The following is an 18136-nucleotide window of genomic DNA, read 5'->3' on the forward strand; positions in this document are numbered from 1 at the left end:
TTTCAGCTTGCAGTAAAACACTGGGTAGGTGATGAATCATTCAGTATACCTTTCCCATTGAAGGCCTCATAGTTGCTGAATGCCGAATGCAAGCTACTGCTGCTTCAATCAAACGAAACATTTCGTTTCCATTATAGTCATTTCCGAGCCATGGGTCGGGTATTTGTCCAAACTCCCTAGTTCCAAGTGCATCGATTAACCGTGGTCGTGCCTACAAAATTGCATATAAACTGATTTATGTTTACTGGCACAAAGAAGATAAAGTCAAAAGTCAGGTGGCTTATGAATTGGAGAATTAGGAAGTTCAGCTTGTTCAATTTAATCATGTTTCAGTGGATAAACCTTTATGAAGACAGCTAAATCCATGAGGCTCTGAACTCTAGCTAGCATCTTTAACCCAACAATTTCTTGTCAAAACCTATTTCTCGGGATTAGGTGAATTGGTTGAAATGCAGTTACCTCAAAGACTAAAATAGTTAAACTACTCCGGACTATAATAAGACTATGCATATGTACTTAACAACTACAACAATTGTCTAAAAGAACATGTAAAGAAGGAAATGTTAAGTCTTACCCACTCAACAAGGCTCTCCTCGCACATAGGTTGACTGTTGTCTACAGGTTGTCGTCCAGTGATGAGTTCCAAAAGAACAACCCCAAAAGAATAAACATCAGATCGGTCAGTCAACTTGCCTCTTGAAGCATATTCTGGAGCCAGATAGCTAAGTTGAAAAGATAAACATAATTGTTAAGGTTAAGTGATAAGCCATATCAGACAAGAAATAGTCAATTCATTGATTCACCTACCCAAAAGTTCCTACTACTCGTGTGGTTACATGTGTTTTAGCATCCATAGCTAACCTTGCAAACCCGAAATCAGAAACCTATGCCATGTATACATGCACATTAGCTATAAAGGCAAAAGAAAATGTAAACTGGTAACTTCAGAGGATAACCTGTGCTTCAAAATTGTTATCCAATAGTTATTGGAGGGCGGCTGTGGTGGCTAAGGAAAGGAAGTGCGCAGGTGTTCGATGAAGCAGCAGTGGCAATTGATACCGCCACAGTGGTGGCAGCGCCGCGGCCACGGTGGAGTGTCAAGGCCATGTTTGCAGCCATGGCGGTGTGGTTAAACTGCCTAGTGAAGGCGACGGATATGGAAGCAGGCAGCGGCAGGCGCAGTGGAGCAGAGATTGGAGATCAGTGCTGCACGAGGCCATGCATTTTGCCTTATATTTGTAGGTGTTTTCTAAAGTAATCTGGAAGAGGATTAGTATTGCTTCAACAATGAAAGACATAAAATGGATCAAATCAAATTCAAATGATTGTATTGTATTCCAGTCTCATGAACTAACCACCATCTACATAACCATTGTAATTGAACAATAAGTCTACCTTGGTTGGATTTGCAATCAGAACTTTATTTTCAAAGAAAATACCTTAAATTATCTTTTCAGTTTGATTTGTGCAAGCACTATAGTTTGTGAATAACTGAGGAAAATTGTTATCAGTCACAATTCTGATCTACTCTTTCCACTGCTCAAAACGGATACATAGATTAAATACATCACTCAACGTGATAGATACATGAGTTACATGTTCTTACATCACATTTTTCGCCGGAATCTGACCAACTTAGCCAGTGTTTCCTGAGCAGCCAAGGTCTGAGCATGGTTATGGCCTAGCATCACGGTCCTAATACTAACACAAGTCCTACAGAGTTCTTCCCCTTCATCGAAGTGCCCTCCTCTCAGAAGCAACTTAGCTCTGGTCTCGAGCAATGTGGCTTTCAGCAATGTCACATCCTGCCAAACATACTCGTCCACCTTCTGGTTGAACTGAAGCTTCTTCGTCCAGCACAATCTGCCTCGGTGCCAATCCTGTATCTGAGAGACGAACGATTTCTCTGCTTCTTCGAGCGCGTTCGTGCACACCTTCAGCAGCTCCAGGGTTGAATTGCACCTTGAGAACGTCATGAAGGATCTGATTGCCAAAGGAAGTGCAGTCTTTCTGATAAAGAAGGCCATGTCCAGTGCACTAAGCTGCACGAGAGGTGGCTCTTGTTTGAAGCCGAAGACTAGGAATGCTGAAGCCCACAGATGATCCAAGTTCATTGCAGCATTGCCAGCCCTCATGGCTCCGTGCACAGCAGCCTTCGCCGGCGGCAGCCCGCCTTTCCTTTTGGCAAACACTTGGGTGATTGGATGGAGTTGGATCCAGCAACCTGGCTGTCTCAAGCTTCTCTTTGCCAGGCCGAGATTTACTAGCAGCATAGCAGAGTCTACTTCTGTCTTTCTTGCTTGACTTGTTGCTAAACAGCACCTGGTGCCGCAAAGGAACACGTCAGTAAGATCTTTCCCCCATTGACAAAAGCTTCCTTTTGTAGGCAGGTTGTTGGAGGCAGCCGCTAACAGAGTTGAAGAAACTGGAACGGAAGCAAACCATGCACCAGTTTGGGCCATTCTCGACGCAAGGCTTCTTCCCGCCGCTTGATCCACCACTGCGAAGCAGAACGCCAGGGTTTTCATCAAGAAACTGCTGCTCCTCCACAAACCATCCTCATTGCCATCGTTGACTGAGATCCTATCGATTGTTTCAAGAAGTTCCGACGGTGAAATGGGAAGCTCTGAAAGAAGTGAACCGACTACAGACATCCCGAAGCTCAATCTCTCCATTCTCTCAACAATTTTCTTCAACACTTGACTATCCTCACTGGTGTAGTCCTTCTTCCTCCTCCCTTTGAGGAGCAGTAGCGAATCTGCGAGTGAGAGCAGCGGAAGTTGCATGGGTTCGAAGCTCATGACCTTGGATAGCCTAGTGGTAATGATGACATGGGTAGCGCCAGTGTTCCTTGGAATGAGATCATGCAAATCTTTGCCTTCCCACCATTCTTTCTCCGTCTCAAGATTGTCGATAACCAGCAAGTAAGGGATATCTCTGAAGAGCTCCCTCTTTACCCGCAGGAATGCGTCGAACTCTTGTTCATCGAAGCTCCTTATCCTCCCTCTTTCCTTCTCTGCCTCTGCACTGAGGTCCAATCCTAATTTCAAAGACAAGTTCAAGATGTTTTGCCTCAAGTACTTTGTTTCACCACCGATCCACAGCACCATCCTGTATCTCTGAGCATACCTGTAGGCAAATTCCAAGGCAAGCTCTGTTTTACCAATGCCCCAGCTCCCATTGACACAGAACACACTAGCATTTCCATGTCCTTTGTTAGCACCGCATCGCGATTTCTTGTGCTTCGATCGCTGCTTCTGAAGGCTTCTTCCTTTGCTTGGTAGTTCAATAACTGGTTCAATCCATGCCTCTAAAGTAGGCTCTTTGCTCTTCCTCATCTCCAAACTAATATACTTTTTACTTGTTCTCACTGTATCAATCTCCTCGTCGGCGAATCCATCACTTGAGCTGCCCCTCGTCAGGGAAGGCTTCGGGCATTCCATTTCATGAGCTTCGACGCACCCAAAGAAAGCAGCTTCAATCTCTGCCACCTCCTTCTCTCTACCCACAAAATGGCCATTTCGAGGAAAGGGCAATTCTTCAAAAGTTTCAGTTTCTACCTCTGCAATGCTCCTCCTTCCAAGCCTTGATTTTAGAATGGCCACAACCTTGGATATGCAGCTTCTCCAATTGCTACCATTTGTTTCAATCTTGAACTCATTGCACTTGGTAAAACCTTCCAATGCTTCTCTGCTTTCTTTACCCTCCAACCTCTCATTTGAAAGGCTAACGATCTCAGAGAGTTCGGTGTCGAACAGAACTGAAATCAAATTTTTCTTCTGAGCAAAGAACCTGATTTCCTCGACACTGAGACGATTTAGAAAGCTCGATGGAGTCACCACGATGACGCCGAAGGAAGCAGAGCATATTATCCGGTCTGCGATTTCATGGCTCTGAGAATCCGAGTACTTTGCCCGGTCAGCAACAAACGATGCTATTCCCTGGAGCTCAAGCTCGGTCTTCAGCCACTTACAGAAGCGAACGAGTACGTGGTTGTTTCCGTTGTAACCAATATAGACATCACAGCCATGGAGCTTCAGGTTGGAAGGAGGAGACACCGAGCCTCTTGTGAGCGAGGTGCGTGGAACCGGGAAGGAGAACGATATGCGAGGCAACATGGCGTCGGAAAACTTATGCTTCTGCTCGATTTGGTCTGCGACAAAATCAGAACTTTCCGAAGGAGGAGTGTAGGAAGTGCTCGGGATGTCATCGGAATGCAAAGCTGAGTTTGATGTGGTCGTCGACGGCATCGTAGCTGTGGTGGAGTAGCTGTTATTCCCATTTGGAGGTTCCAACGCTCTCGGAGAAATATACGGAGATTGCAGAGCCGAAACGAATGCAGACGATGGCGGAGAAGGTGAGTTCAAGTGCGGGGAGAGAGAGATGGACGGAGAGATTGGGACAGATTTCTCTCCGATCTCCGATGAAGGCCCTGCTATTCTAATGGTCAGCGTAGATGTGCATGGTTCCGAGGAATGAGAAGCTGATTTATCCATCAGTTGCTACAGCTCTGCCTTTCTTCACCACTGAAGCAGAAAAAAACAGAAGAAAAGGAAGAACTCACAAAGAAGGCTCATTTCATGCTCCAAAGCTCAAGATCAACAAGCATTTCCCTTTCCGAAGATCCAATTCCATTTCACAGGGGAACAAGATACATGAATCTGGTCCGAATTCTCTGTAGTGCTCACATGGGTGAGGTTTGAAATAAAAATCATTGGGAGGGAGGAGAGACGGTGCCAGTCCAGAGACTGACTGGGGCTTCGAGTAAACAATACAAAGATAGTGTTGTTATTGGCCTTGGTTCTATGTGTTGGGTGGGGTTGAACGCCAAGTCTGGCCAAGTGGCGGGAGACATTGGGAGGGGAACCAGGGCTCAGACATTATTGTGCAGAGGGATTCAGTGGAGCAGAAGAAGACAAGCTATAATATTGCTGCGGTGTGGTTCAGCAGGGAACAGAGGTGGCAGTGACCATGCTGTCGTATTTGGAACAGAGACCGGTCAACTTCACCCACCCCTCTCTATATATCAAAGGCTAATGTTGCCCCCACGAGTTACTACTACACTCGAATGAGTGATGGATTTTATCATTAAGAAAAAAAAAGTTGAATTATTCGTCCACTAAAACTCGAGAGTAGATCCCTAGTTCGTAAATTATGGATTAGGAGATGATCCATTACATGAGGACCCTTGATTTAAATGAACTCCATTTTTAAATAGGTAGAGTTCATCCAAATCAAGGGTCTATATCAGTGGATCATCTTCTGATCCATAATTTGTGGATCAGAGGATCTCTAATCATGTGTTCCCAATTTAAGATGGTTAGTAATTAATCAACAAATCAATCCTCTTTTATAAAAAAGAAAATAAAACTGTTAAATAGACATTTCATCATATATTTTATTTTGAAAAAAGAAGTTATTTTCAATAGCTACGGCTGATAATGAAACAATTTGATAAAATATACTATTCTACTCTAATTAAAACTATTATATATAAAATATCATTACATATAAGATATTTTAACTTAATCAAAATCATTTTAAATTTTGTATAACAATTATTTATAATTAGTGTTATATTAGTTGTTACAGTCTTGTAATAGTTAGTTAATAAATGCTATAAAAAATTTTAAGTAATTTTAATTAAATTTATTTTTTTTATTAAATTGATAAATAATAATTTGGATTAGAATGAAATGTTATATTTTGGTTTTTCAATTGAACGCGGATATGAAATCCAGGTGAGATTTGATAGTTGATCCTCTGAAACTTTTATTCCTTGTGATTAGATACCCCACCGGGAACTCAAAAGCAATGTTAAGCCATGGGATTGCCTTACACAGAAATAAATGCTCTGTGGGGCTGTCTCATGTGGGTTGATTCCGTGCTGCCTGTGCAAGCCGTCTCATGTGTGCAGTCTGAAGCAGTAGGGAGTAAATGTATAGGACATAGCTTTCTCTGTAGGTGCAGAACAATTGCAGTGAGAGATGCAATAAATTTGCTCCCATAATTTTAGGGGCTTAATCGAATTGAGTCAAGTTGAATTGAGCCAAGTCGAGTGGAGTTGAGCGGAGTTTAGTCGAATCAAATCAAGCCAAGTTAAATTGCACTGAGTCGAATTAAATTAAATTTTAAAATATTTAAACTTATTTAATAAGATAATCGAGATAAATCGAGCTAAAGTTAAAATGAATCAAATCTAATTTGACTTGATTTATTTTTTTATGACGTTGAACTTATTTGAAATTTAACTTGAACTTGATTTGTTTGGATATTATTAAGCTCTCAATTCAAGTTTGACGAATCCAAATTTATTTGATTGGTTATTGAATTTGATAATTTAAATTTATTTATTTATTTTTATTCATTTAACATGTTATGATTTATTAATGATCATCATGTATCAAGTTATTTATGAATATTAACGAGCTATATATATATATATATTTAAATTTATTTAATTAATTTAATAAATTATTTAAATTTATTTATTTATTTATTTAATTATATATATATTGAATCAATATAAATAAATTACGAGTCGAACATTAATTTATTTACCTCCTAAGTATTTAGATAAACAAAGTGAGCTTAATGAAAATTGGTGCTTCCAAGGCAAAACCACTGAAGCAGTAAATTTCCTCATTGTTATGGTCAACAAGAATTGCGTACTTTAATAATTAAGGGCCCACTAATTTATTGATCTTTCGTTTTTTACCGCTTTTGTAAAATCTGATATTCAGCTTTTTTACTGAATTTAGTTCATGAGTTTTTGAAATATCAAATTTACCTATCTAATTTCAAAATTATCAAATCCTATGCTCAAATTAGTTCAATTATAAAAAATTATCAATTGACTGATTTTTTTTTTCAATCTTATTTTAGTCAAATTATTTTTATATATGTGTTTAAAAAATTCATCAATCAGTTTCGATCAAAACTAACTGATAAACATAGAAATCTTGAAATAATATAAAATTAGTTTCTATATGTTCATCTAATTTATCTGATTATAAAAATACTATTAAATATCAATTTAAGCTAATATATTTAGAATAGTAATTTTTTTAAAACATGAATATGTTCGAAAAACTAATTTATATTTAAAAAATCACGATTCTTAATATATTGAGTCCAATTAATGTTTGATAGCATTTTAAAATTAGGAGAATATATTAGACGAACACATAGAAATTGATTTTATGTCATTTCGGGGTCTCTAGATCGAAATCAGTTGATGGATTTAGAGACATTGAAATGATATGAAATAAATTCCTATATGTTCATTCATCTAATTCTCATTATTATAAAAATACTATCAAATATTAATTTGATCCAATATATTGAGAGTAATGATTTTTTAAACATGAATTAATTTTTCAGACATATTTGTATTTAAAAAATCACTGCTCTTAATATATTTGGTAAAATTAATATTTGAGGACATGAATATAATCATAAGAACTTGAAAAACTTATAAGATCTAGTTTTACTTCATTTTGAGCTCTTTAGATCAATCAACCAACCAAGTTTGGTCGAATGAACATAAATTGATTTTATTTAGGTTCATTCAACCATAGTTTTAAAAAAATTGCTACTCTCAATATATTACGTTAAATTGTTTTTTGATAATATTTTTACAATCAAGAGAATCAGATGAACACATAAGAACTAGTTTTATGTCATTCCGAGGTCTCTAGGTCCATCAATCGATTTTGACCGAAATCCATTGATGGACCTAGAGATCTCAAAATGACATCAAACAAATTCTTATGTGTTTGATTATAAAAATACTATCAAATATCAATTTGACCTGGTATATTGAGAATAGTGATTTTTTAAATATAAATTAATTTTTCAGCCACATTCCTATTTAAAAAATTAACGCTCTCAATATATTGAGTAAAATTGATGTTTGATATCATTTTTACAACCAGAGCACTAGACGAATATATAGGAATTGATTTCATGTCATTTCAAGGTCTCTACGTCCATCAAACAGTTTTGGTCGCAACCGACTAATGGATTTTTTAAACAGAAAGAAATTGATTAGACTGGAAAAAAATCAGTCAATTGTTTTTTTCCTAGTCGAATTGATTTGAGGACGAGGGTAAAACGGAAAGTAGGTATATAATTTGATATTTTAAAACTATGGTACATGATTTGAATATTTTAAAAACTTATCTACTAGGTTCCGTAAAAAATTATGGGTGCGTTTGGTTTGCACGTTTTCCATTTTCATTTTCTGGAAAACGCGTGTTTTCTAGAAAACAGAAAATGACTTTTTGTCATTCTCTATTTTTCTAGAAAATGCTAGCTATTTTTTTAGAAAACAGACACGAAAAATGTAAACCAAACATCATTTTTCAGAAACACGCGTTTTTTATAAAATGGAAATGAAAAACACACAAACAAAACGCACTCTATATCTTCTTTCTTTTCTCTTTCATTTGCATACAACTTTTCTCACCTTTTTTTCTCTTTCTTTTAATTGAATTTTTTATTTTTTACTCTTTTACATACCTCATAGAAGTTTAGTCTTAGAGCACCTATAGGGAACCCGAAATAAATGACAGAGGATACTTTTGGACTCCTTGTAATATCAAAAATTCATTGGACCTGAAACGAATACAATATGAGCTATCTAAGTTGATCAAAGAATTTTGACTAAAATTTATTGATGGACCTAGGCTATTTGAATTTCTACAAACTTACACAGATCTGATAGGGTTGAATGAAAGAAAGGTACATAATGTCAAACCTTGATTCTGATCACAATAAACTGTGGCCTTGATTGGGGAGACCAAGACCACAGGGGCATGATCTGAGAGGATCAAGGCCAATGTGAGCTTGATCTGAGTGGATTAGGCCCAATAGGGGCTTGAGCGGATCTGGCACCCAAATTAGGTCCACCATTTTTCTTAATCTGAACCAAAGTTTGACATCATATATATGAATATAAGTTTAAAGAAATCCAAACAGTTTAGGTCGATCAGTGAGTTTTTATCAAAATTCACTGATGAATCTAGACTATTTCGTTCATTAGTAGGTTTCGATCAAAACTCACTGATCGACCTAGAGAGCTCAGATTACATCTATTTCAGGTCGTGTGAATTTTTGAGATTGCAAAGAGTCCAAAGGTATCCTCTATTACTTACTCCAGTATATATTATAAACTTCTAGCTAGAGTGCTTGAGCCTGGTCTCTTAGAAATTAGGATCACGTTAAGCCTAATTTGAGAACATATTAGACCTAAGTAGGCCTGGTGTGAGGAGACCACGATCACGTTGGACCTGATTTGAGAGCAGATCAGACCTAATCTAATCCTGGTTTCCTACATACCATGACTAACATAAACATGATTTTCTTAAATCAGATCCATGTTGGGATTAGCTCAACGTGGTTTTGGTCTCCCCAACCTATGTTTACAATTTTCCTTGATTAGAAACTAAGGTTCGACACTATATCTATCTTCCTTTCACTTAACTTTACTGGATGAGTGTAAATTTATAGAAATCCAAAAAACCTAGATCTATCAGTGAATTTCAATTAAAATTCACTGATCGATTTAAAAATCTCATATTGCACTCATTTTAAGTCATGCAAATTACTAAGATGGTAAAAAGTTCAACTATCCATGACTTATTCGGGCTCCCGGACTCCCCATAAGTGCTCTAAAATTATGTAGCGTTTGGTTCTCTCTTGGGAATCGAAATGAGAATGGGTATCATAGTATAGTAGAATGGGAATGAGTATGAGCTTGGGTATCATTCTTAAAACTAATGTTTGGTTAGTTGAATATTTTCAATCGGAATGCACCTAAATTTCCTTTTTTACCCTTAGAGGAAAATAAGAGAAAAAATTAGATAGAAGAGAAAGCTGAATGTGAGAGAAACATATGATGAGAGAGAATGATGAGAGAGAAAGTGCGATGAGAGAGAAAATGTGATGAGAAAAAATGAAGAGAGACAAAGTGTGATGAGAGAAAATGAGCGAGGAGAGTGAGCGTGATAGGAGAGATTGAGAAGAGAAAAAGTATGATGAAAGAGAAAGAGTGATAGGAAAAAATGAAGAGAGAGAAAATATACTGAGAGAAAATGAGAGATTGAGGAGAGAAATTATGATGAGAAAATGTGATGAGAGAGAAAGTGTGATGGGAAAAAATGAAGAGAGGAAAAGTGTGATAAGAGAAAATGAGGAGAGAGAGTGTGATGGAAGAGAAAGTATGATGAGAGAAAATATGGAGAGAGAGTATGGTAAAAGAGATTGAGGAGAGAGAAAGTATGATGAGAGAGAAAGTATGATGAAAAAATAAGGAAAGAATAAAGAGAGAGAAAATAATGAGAGAGAATACAAAGAGAAAATAGTAGAGAATATGTGATGACATAGAATGAGGAGAGAGAGTGTGATGGAAGAGAATGAAGAGAAAGAAAGTGTGATCAGAAGAAATATGGAAAGAGAGTATGGTAAAAAAGATTGAGGAGAGAGAAAGTATGATGAGAGAGAAAGTATGATGAAAAAATGAGGAGAATGAAGAGAGAAAGTAATGAGAGAGAGTGTGTGTGATGAGAGAGAATATAGAGAGAAAATAGTAGAGAATGTGTGATGAGAGAGAATGAGGAGAGAGAGAGTATGTTGAGAGAGAAAATATGATGATAGAACGAGGAGAGAGAAAGTATGATGAGAGAGAATAAGGAGAGAGAGTGAAATGAAAGAAAAATTGAACAAATATACTAAGTGTATTTTCGTCTAAACTTAATTCTTATTCCCATTCTATCAAAACTCAAGGGAGGGGTAGGTTTCATTCATACCCAAATTTTTAAGATTCATTCCAAAATCTTAATTCCATTCCCATCAACCAAACATAAAATTTAGGAATAAATCCATTTCTTCATTTGAAAACTTCTAAACCAAACGCCACTTTAAACTTTCATATGACATGCATGTAATGGAGGGGAAAAAAAAGTTTAATAATTGAAAAAAAAAGAGAGAGCGAGAAAATTGTATATAAAGGAGAGAGGAAATATAGTAGCAAGTGGTAGAATGGTACGACCAAATTGTAGGACCGTTAGATTCGATAGAGGGGAGGTGAATATCGATTCGAAAAATAAGAGTATAAATACGCAGCGGAAAAGTAAATGAACACAGTTGTTTTTTACTTCGTTCGGAGCCTGTGACGACTCCTACTCGAAGGCCCGTGGTCCTTGACCACTTTCGTTGGGCAATCACTAGCAATTCAGAATAATAATTACACAAGAGCCGTACAGGGAATGCTAATGAAACTGAAAAACAAATACCGACAAAAGGGAAAAGATGAAGCGTAGTGTCGGAGCTTTGTTGGCGTCGCACTGAGCGTCGAGCAGCAAGACCAGCAGTAGAAGAGTTCTCAGCTTGATTGATTGTTCTGAAGCTCCTGTCTGGGGCTTCTTTTATATGCTGTTCCGGGCGCCTGGATCCCTTCCGGGCGCCTGGAATGTGACGTAGCTGCTCCACCCGAGATGCTCCACGTGGCGACGACTTGGCTGGATATAATTCGCCTTCCGGGCGCCCGGATCCCCTCCGGGCGCCCGGACTACCTTGTTCCAGAAAACTCCCTTTTCCTGCAAAACAAAGTTAGTCCGAGGCAAATGTATATCCTGTAAAACAGATTGTCAGCACAGTTAAAGTTCAACAGATAAATAAAAAGAGTATGACTTAGATTCCGTCTCTCCGAGACCGGAATCTAGTCACGATCTCGACTTAGACATCCGAAATGGATCTAAGCCGGATCGACGCCTAATGTCCCCTTCCCGGGAACGCGTCCTCACAGTCACTCCCTTCCAGTGACTTACCTTTCTTACCTGCCAGACGTCCGGTCAGCCCGTCGACCCGTCTGGACTTCTCGCCAAGCGTCCGGTCAGCCCGTCGACCCGCTTGGACTTCTCGCCAGCTATCCGGTCAGCCTGTCGACCTAGCTGGACTTCTCGCCAAGCGTCCGGTCAGCCCGTCGACCCGCTTGGACTTCTCGCCAGCTATCCGGTCAGCCCGTCGACCTAGCTGGACTTTTCCTGCACACTCGATCAAAGTGTCAGACTGTTAGGATCCTTTCGTACGGCTAGAGAGGGGGGGTGTGAATAGCCGACCCCAATTCGTTCGATTCTTTCTACAATGTCGAGTTAGCGCAGCGGAAATAAAACAATAGAAGCGACAAGGAAAGAAATCAAACCTCAAACTCGATGGATGTAACGAGGTTCGGAGATTAGGGCTCCTACTCCTCGGCGTGTCCGTAAGGTGGACGAGTCCGGTCAATCCGTCGGTGGATGAGTCCCCGGAGAACCGGCTAATAATATACTCCTTGTGGGTGGAGAAACCTCACCACAGAGTCTCTTGCAACAGCAAGATAAGTGTACAAGAAATACAGCAAGAAGCAAGAGCAATATGAATGTAAAAACAAACACTAGCTTGCCTTCGACTGGTTTCCGTTGACGAAGCATCAACTTCACGGAAGAGCAGCAGCAGCTGACCAGCCGGGGAAGCTCACACGAAGCTTCACGAAGTAAAGAGCTCAGCAAAGCTCTGGTCGCAAGAGTGAAGAAGAAGAAGTAGCAGCAGTCCTGTAGAAGCCCTCAGCCCCTTTATACCTGCGAAGAAGAAACAGCGAAGAAACTAGCCGTTGCATCGCAACGGCTAGAACACTGATCGGTCTGCAGACCGATCAGCCTAGGCGCGTGAAGCTTCTGTGGGGACCGATCAGGTGTCGCGATCGAAGCCCTGATCGGTCTGTGGACCGATCAGGGAACCACCTGATCGGTCCATAGACCGATCAGGCTTCGGCTCCTCTCGCCACTGATCTCTTCCTGATCGGTCTGCCGACCGATCAGGCCATGGGTGGATCGGTCAGCAGACCGATCCACGGCTTTCTTCTCGCAAGTTGGAGACCGATCAGATTACAATCAGTGAGCCACTGATCTGATTCTGATCGGTCACCAGACCGATCAGGGCAAACGCAATATCACTGGATCGGTCACCAGTCCGATCCAACTCCTAGGTTTAGAGTGTCCTCTCTAACCTAGTTCGGAGAACGAGCTACCGAGCCCTCTCCGACTCCATATGCCAAGCTTCACTCACTTGGACTTCTCAACACCAGATGTCCGATCACCCTTGATCCATCTGGATTTTCCCTTGCCCGACTTCACTCACCGGGACTTTCACCTAGCTTCACTCACTAGGGTTTTCACCGCTTCACTCACCATGATTTCCACTGCCTGGCTTCACTCACCGGGACTTTCACCTTTCACCTAGCTTCACTCACTAGGATTTTCACCGGCTTCACTCACCAGGATTTCAATCTGCCCGACTTCCCAGGACTTTTCCGTCTGCTGGCTTCACTCACCGGGACTTTCCTTGCTGCCTCACGGGACTTTCCAACCGCCTAACATCCAGTTAGGACTTTCCTTGCCGACTTCCTCACCAGGACTTTCCAACCGCCTAACATCCCGTTAGGACTTTCCACTGCCTGGCTTCACTCACCAGGACTTCTCCGTGCCAAGTCTTCATACTTGGACTTTTCCCGTGCCAAGTCTCCATACTTGGACTTTTCCCGTGCCAAGCTCCCTGCTTGGACTTTTCCAGTGCCAAGTCTCCATACTTGGACTTTTCCCGTGCCAAGCTCCCTGCTTGGACTTTTCCAGTGCCAAGTCTCCATACTTGGACTTTTCCCGTGCCAAGCTCCCTGCTTGGACTTTTCCAGTGCCAAGTCTCCATACTTGGACTTTTCCAGTGCCAAGCTCCCTGCTTGGACTTTTCCGTTGCCAAGTCTCCATACTTGGACTTTTTCCCGAATCAGGTCAACCAGGTCAACCTTGACCTACGGTTGCACCAATAATCTCCCAAACATCTATTCTTGTCCCATATCAAGAATAGAACTCTCTCACGAGTGTCAAACATCAACATGCAACACAACTAGGTCAACCTTGACCTAAGGTTGCACCGACAATCTTCCCAAGTCAAACATCAAAATACAACTCGAGTCAAGTCAACTCGAGTCGGGTCAACCAGGTCAACCTTGACCTAAGGTTGCACCAACACAGACAACAACAAAACTAACTTAACCTATTTGTCATTCATCAAAACCTGGGTTAAATCGTTAGTGCTAACCGCACCAACAATCTCCCCCTTTTTGATGGAATGACAACCTGGTTAAGTTAGTGAAAACATATGCACGAAACAACATGCATTTATGTGGTTTTTAAGTTAGTCTGTATTTTCAAATTGGTTTATCTAACTTAACCACCTAACCCTCCTCCCCCTTTGGCATTCATCAAAAAAATGAACAAAGGTAAATAACCATAGTGAAGAGTTACTGTAATAGGTAATCAAATTTTGAAAGATAGCTAAGTTTGGTTCAAAATTTGAAAGATAAAAGTACAATTTTGAACACCAAGTTAAAAAATAGTCAAGTTGACTTGGGGTAGACAAGTTGAGTTTTGAAAAGTTAAAGTTAATCAAGTTTAACTTTTCAAGCGTGTAGAAATTTTCAAGACAGGTTTTTCAAATTTACTTTTTATATTTAAGTAACATCTAATTTTCAAAAAGGTAAAATTTTCAACTTCGATTTAAAACAAAGCAAAATTTAAACTTTTCAAGAAATAAAATTTTTGTCAAAATTAATTTTTAAGGCTAATTTTAGAAATAGTTAATTTTTCAAATCAGGTTTGAAAATTAATGTTCAAACATAGGTTAGGTTTTAAAAGGCATTTTTCAAACATACAAAATTTGAGTTTATTCTCCCCCTGAACTTGATACTTACTCTAACCAGCTGTCTAACCAATTAGCTACTAACTTACTATCAGAAGATAGTAGCTTTCACTTGGTTAGTCAGATTAAGTTAATTATAACCAGTCAGTGTTTGACTTGACTGATGAACTTTAATATGATTAATGTCTGAATTGTATTTAACGTCCAGACTTATGTTGATGCACTGAAATAAGCATCTTAAGTCCAGACAGTTGGCCTATGCATCTCACCCATTTCTATGTTTGTCAAACACAAGCAAGGTAAACCTAAGGTGTTGTTGAGATGCTCAAAAACTAGTCTTATGGGTACATGCTTTCTAAGGATTCAAAACTAGTCTAAGGCCAAAACTGTTTTTGAAAATCTAAAAATGGAAAGTTTTGAAAACAAACAAGTTTAACCTATAAGTTGGTAAAATCATTTTTGAAAGTATTTTTGAAAGATCCTAGCCTATTAAGATAGAACATATTCAATGTAAGTTTGAAATGCCACTAGATAAATCCAAAATGTTTTACAAGTAGTGTAGCTACAGAAGTAGGTCATCACTAAAGCTACTGAGATGATGAAGGGGGTGGTCCAGATCCCAAGGATCGAAGAAGTGCCATCAGCTCAGTATGTCGGGTGTCCCCGGCGGCTCGTAACTCGGCAACCTCTGGCCGTATGTCCCGATGAAAATCAGAGTTCTCCTGCTGGAGACTCGTCATAGCTCTCTCTAGTCCGGTCATACGGTCGGCTAGAGTGCGGGGAGCGTGTCGTGGTGCTCGAGCTGGGGGTGGTGGTGGAGCCGGTGCGGCTTCCTCTGGAAATAGTGCGAGCATGAACTCGTCCACCTGTGCGTCTGGATCGGGCTGGTGCTGTGCCCCCCTCCGCCAAGATATAATCCCGTCATCTCTATCTATATGGATGCCGGCTAGGGAAAAGTTCCGAGCGGCTATAACATCGAACTCGGTCATATGGGCAACGTCTCCCCTAGTGACATCAATGTGCAACGAGGACATATAGGCTGTCAGAATGTGACCAAATGGCATATGGACTCTACTGTCAGTCACATATCCAGCTGAATAGATGATGGTGGAGAAGATATGTAGGCTGATGTCAATTTCTAACCTATGAATCAGGGCATAAAGTAAGAACGAATGGAAAGGGCGCATCACAGCGATGTCTCGAGTAGTCAGTGGTAAAATGCAAAGGACTACAACCCTATAAAGAGCGTAGTCCTGGACTCGAAGTTCTACTGACCTAAACTGTGTCACCGTGGGATCTCTCTCTCCCCCGAAAAAATACGAATAAATCGTATCGAGAGTAATATGTGAGTAGGGATCTTCGAACGGTAGATCCCTCGGAGGATAGCACAAAAAGGAGCAAGTAGATGGACGCAACTCTAAAAACTCTCGGATGGTCGTAGGGGAAAATACGATATCGGTGCCTGCTGCCCTAGTGGTATAGGTGAGATCGTCTACTTTTACTAGGTTATTGCAAAATTCGGCACACAGACTTATGTTTATTGGACTGGTACATTCGACAAGGTTCCTTAAATTATAGTGGCCTATAACCTCTAAAGCAGAGGGACATGACCTTAGAAAGAACGATCTATCTATGCAGGTAGTCCTAATGGCTTTATAAATGGTGGACTCAAATTTAATCCTAAGTTCGTCTGTGGGAAACCTAGGGTCTGTACTAGCATTGGAGGGTCCAGCACCAGTGTTTGTTCGTTTCCTACTGTATATAAATAAAAGAATATTCAAAAAAAATTGAGAAGACAAAAAATAAAATAATAGAGAGGGGAAGAATTTTTTACCGAGGAGCCATCGAAAAATATAGATTTGACGACCTCGGTTGAATCGCAACAGCGTCTTCACCGCAAGAAAATTTTGATTTAGAGTACTTTCGCACTGAGGTTCAAAGTGAACCTTGGCAAAAGTGAGAAGTAGTGGGGCAAAGGTTGGGGGCGCCTGCTGCCCCTTATTTATAGGGGACTCCGGGCGCCCGGATCCTTTCCGGGCGCCCGGGGTTGCTAGGGCGGGGCGCCCGGATCCCCCTCCGGGCGCCCCGGAGGGTAATACCAGGGGCGCCCGCCCCTGGTTTTTGACTTTTTTTTTTTATTTTGTTTTGTTTTTTTTTTTTTTTGGAAATTAGGTTTGAAGTTAAGTTTTAAGTTTAAAATAGTTCTTTTTAAGTTTAGAATTTTGAAATTAAGTTTTAAAATTAAAATTTTGAAGTTAATTTTTAAGTTTAAAATTAAAATTTTGAAAATAATTTTTAAGTTTGAAATTAAAATTTTGAAATTAATTTTTAAAGTTAAAATTTTGAAATTAATTTTTAAGTTTAAAATTAAAAATTTTGAAATTAATTTTTAAAGTTAAAATTAAAATTTTGAAATTAATTTTTAAGTTTGAAATTAAAATTTTGAAAATAATTTTTAAGTTTAAAATTAAAATTTTGAAAATAATTTTTAAGTTAAAATTAAAATTTTGAAAATAATTTTTAAGTTAAAATTTTGAAATTAATTTTTAAGTTTAAAATTAAAAATTTTGAAATTAATTTTTAAAGTTAAAATTAAAATTTTGAAATTAATTTTTAAGTTTGAAATTGAAATTTTGAAATTAATTTTTAAGTTTAAAATTAAAATTTTGAAAATAATTTTTAAAGTTAAAATTAAAATTTTGAAAATAATTTTTAAAGTTAAAATTAAAATTTTGAAATTAATTTTTAAGTTTGAAATTAAAATTTTGAAATTAATTTTTAAGTTTAAAATTAGAATTTTGAAATTAATTTTTAAGTTTAAAATTAGAATTTTGAAAATAATTTTTAAAGTTAAAATTAAAATTTTGAAAATAATTTTCAAAGTTAAAATTAAAATTTTGAAATTAATTTTTAAGTTAAAATTAAAAATTTTGAAATTAATTTTTAAGTTTAAAATTAAAATGTTGAAAATAATTTTTAAAGTTAAAATTAAAATTTTGAAATTAATTTTTAAGTTTGAAATTAAAATTTTAAAATTAATTTTTAAGTTTAAAATTAAAATTTTGAAAATAATTTTTAAAGTTAAAATTAAAATTTTGAAAATAATTTTTAAAGTTAAAATTAAAATTTTGAAATTAATTTTTAAGTTTGAAATTAAAATTTTGAAATTAATTTTTAAGTTTAAAATTAAAATTTTGAAAATAATTTTTAAAGTTAAAATTAAAATTTTGAAAATAATTTTTAAAGTTAAAATTAAAATTTTGAAATTAATTTTTAAGTTAAAATTAAAAATTTTGAAATTAATTTTTAAAGTTAAAATTAAAATTTTGAAATTAATTTTTTAAGTTAAAATTAAAAATTTGAAAATACTTTTTAAGTTTGAAATTAAAATTTTGAAATT

At 38.0% G+C, this 18136-nt stretch overlaps 1 protein-coding gene across 1 annotated transcript; it reads right to left on the bottom strand.

Annotated features, from left to right (window-relative positions):
* Positions 1-1497: 1497 nt before the first annotated feature.
* On the bottom strand, positions 1498-4776 carry LOC122046615. The gene has a single exon (XM_042607393.1). It carries the CDS (start codon positions 4494-4496, stop codon positions 1608-1610), a length of 2889 nt encoding a protein of 962 aa, XP_042463327.1. The 5' UTR covers positions 4497-4776; the 3' UTR covers positions 1498-1607.
* Between the last annotated feature and the right edge of the window lie 13360 nt (positions 4777-18136).

The sequence above is a fragment of the Zingiber officinale genome, chromosome 2B (genome assembly GCF_018446385.1).
Source record: "Zingiber officinale cultivar Zhangliang chromosome 2B, Zo_v1.1, whole genome shotgun sequence".
Lineage (NCBI taxonomy): Eukaryota > Viridiplantae > Streptophyta > Magnoliopsida > Zingiberales > Zingiberaceae > Zingiber > Zingiber officinale.

What these genes read in the sequence shown, in the direction of transcription:
- LOC122046615 (XM_042607393.1), bottom strand. Translation starts at nt 4,496, where the DNA reads ATGGATAAATCAGCTTCTCATTCCTCGGAACCATGCACATCTACGCTG.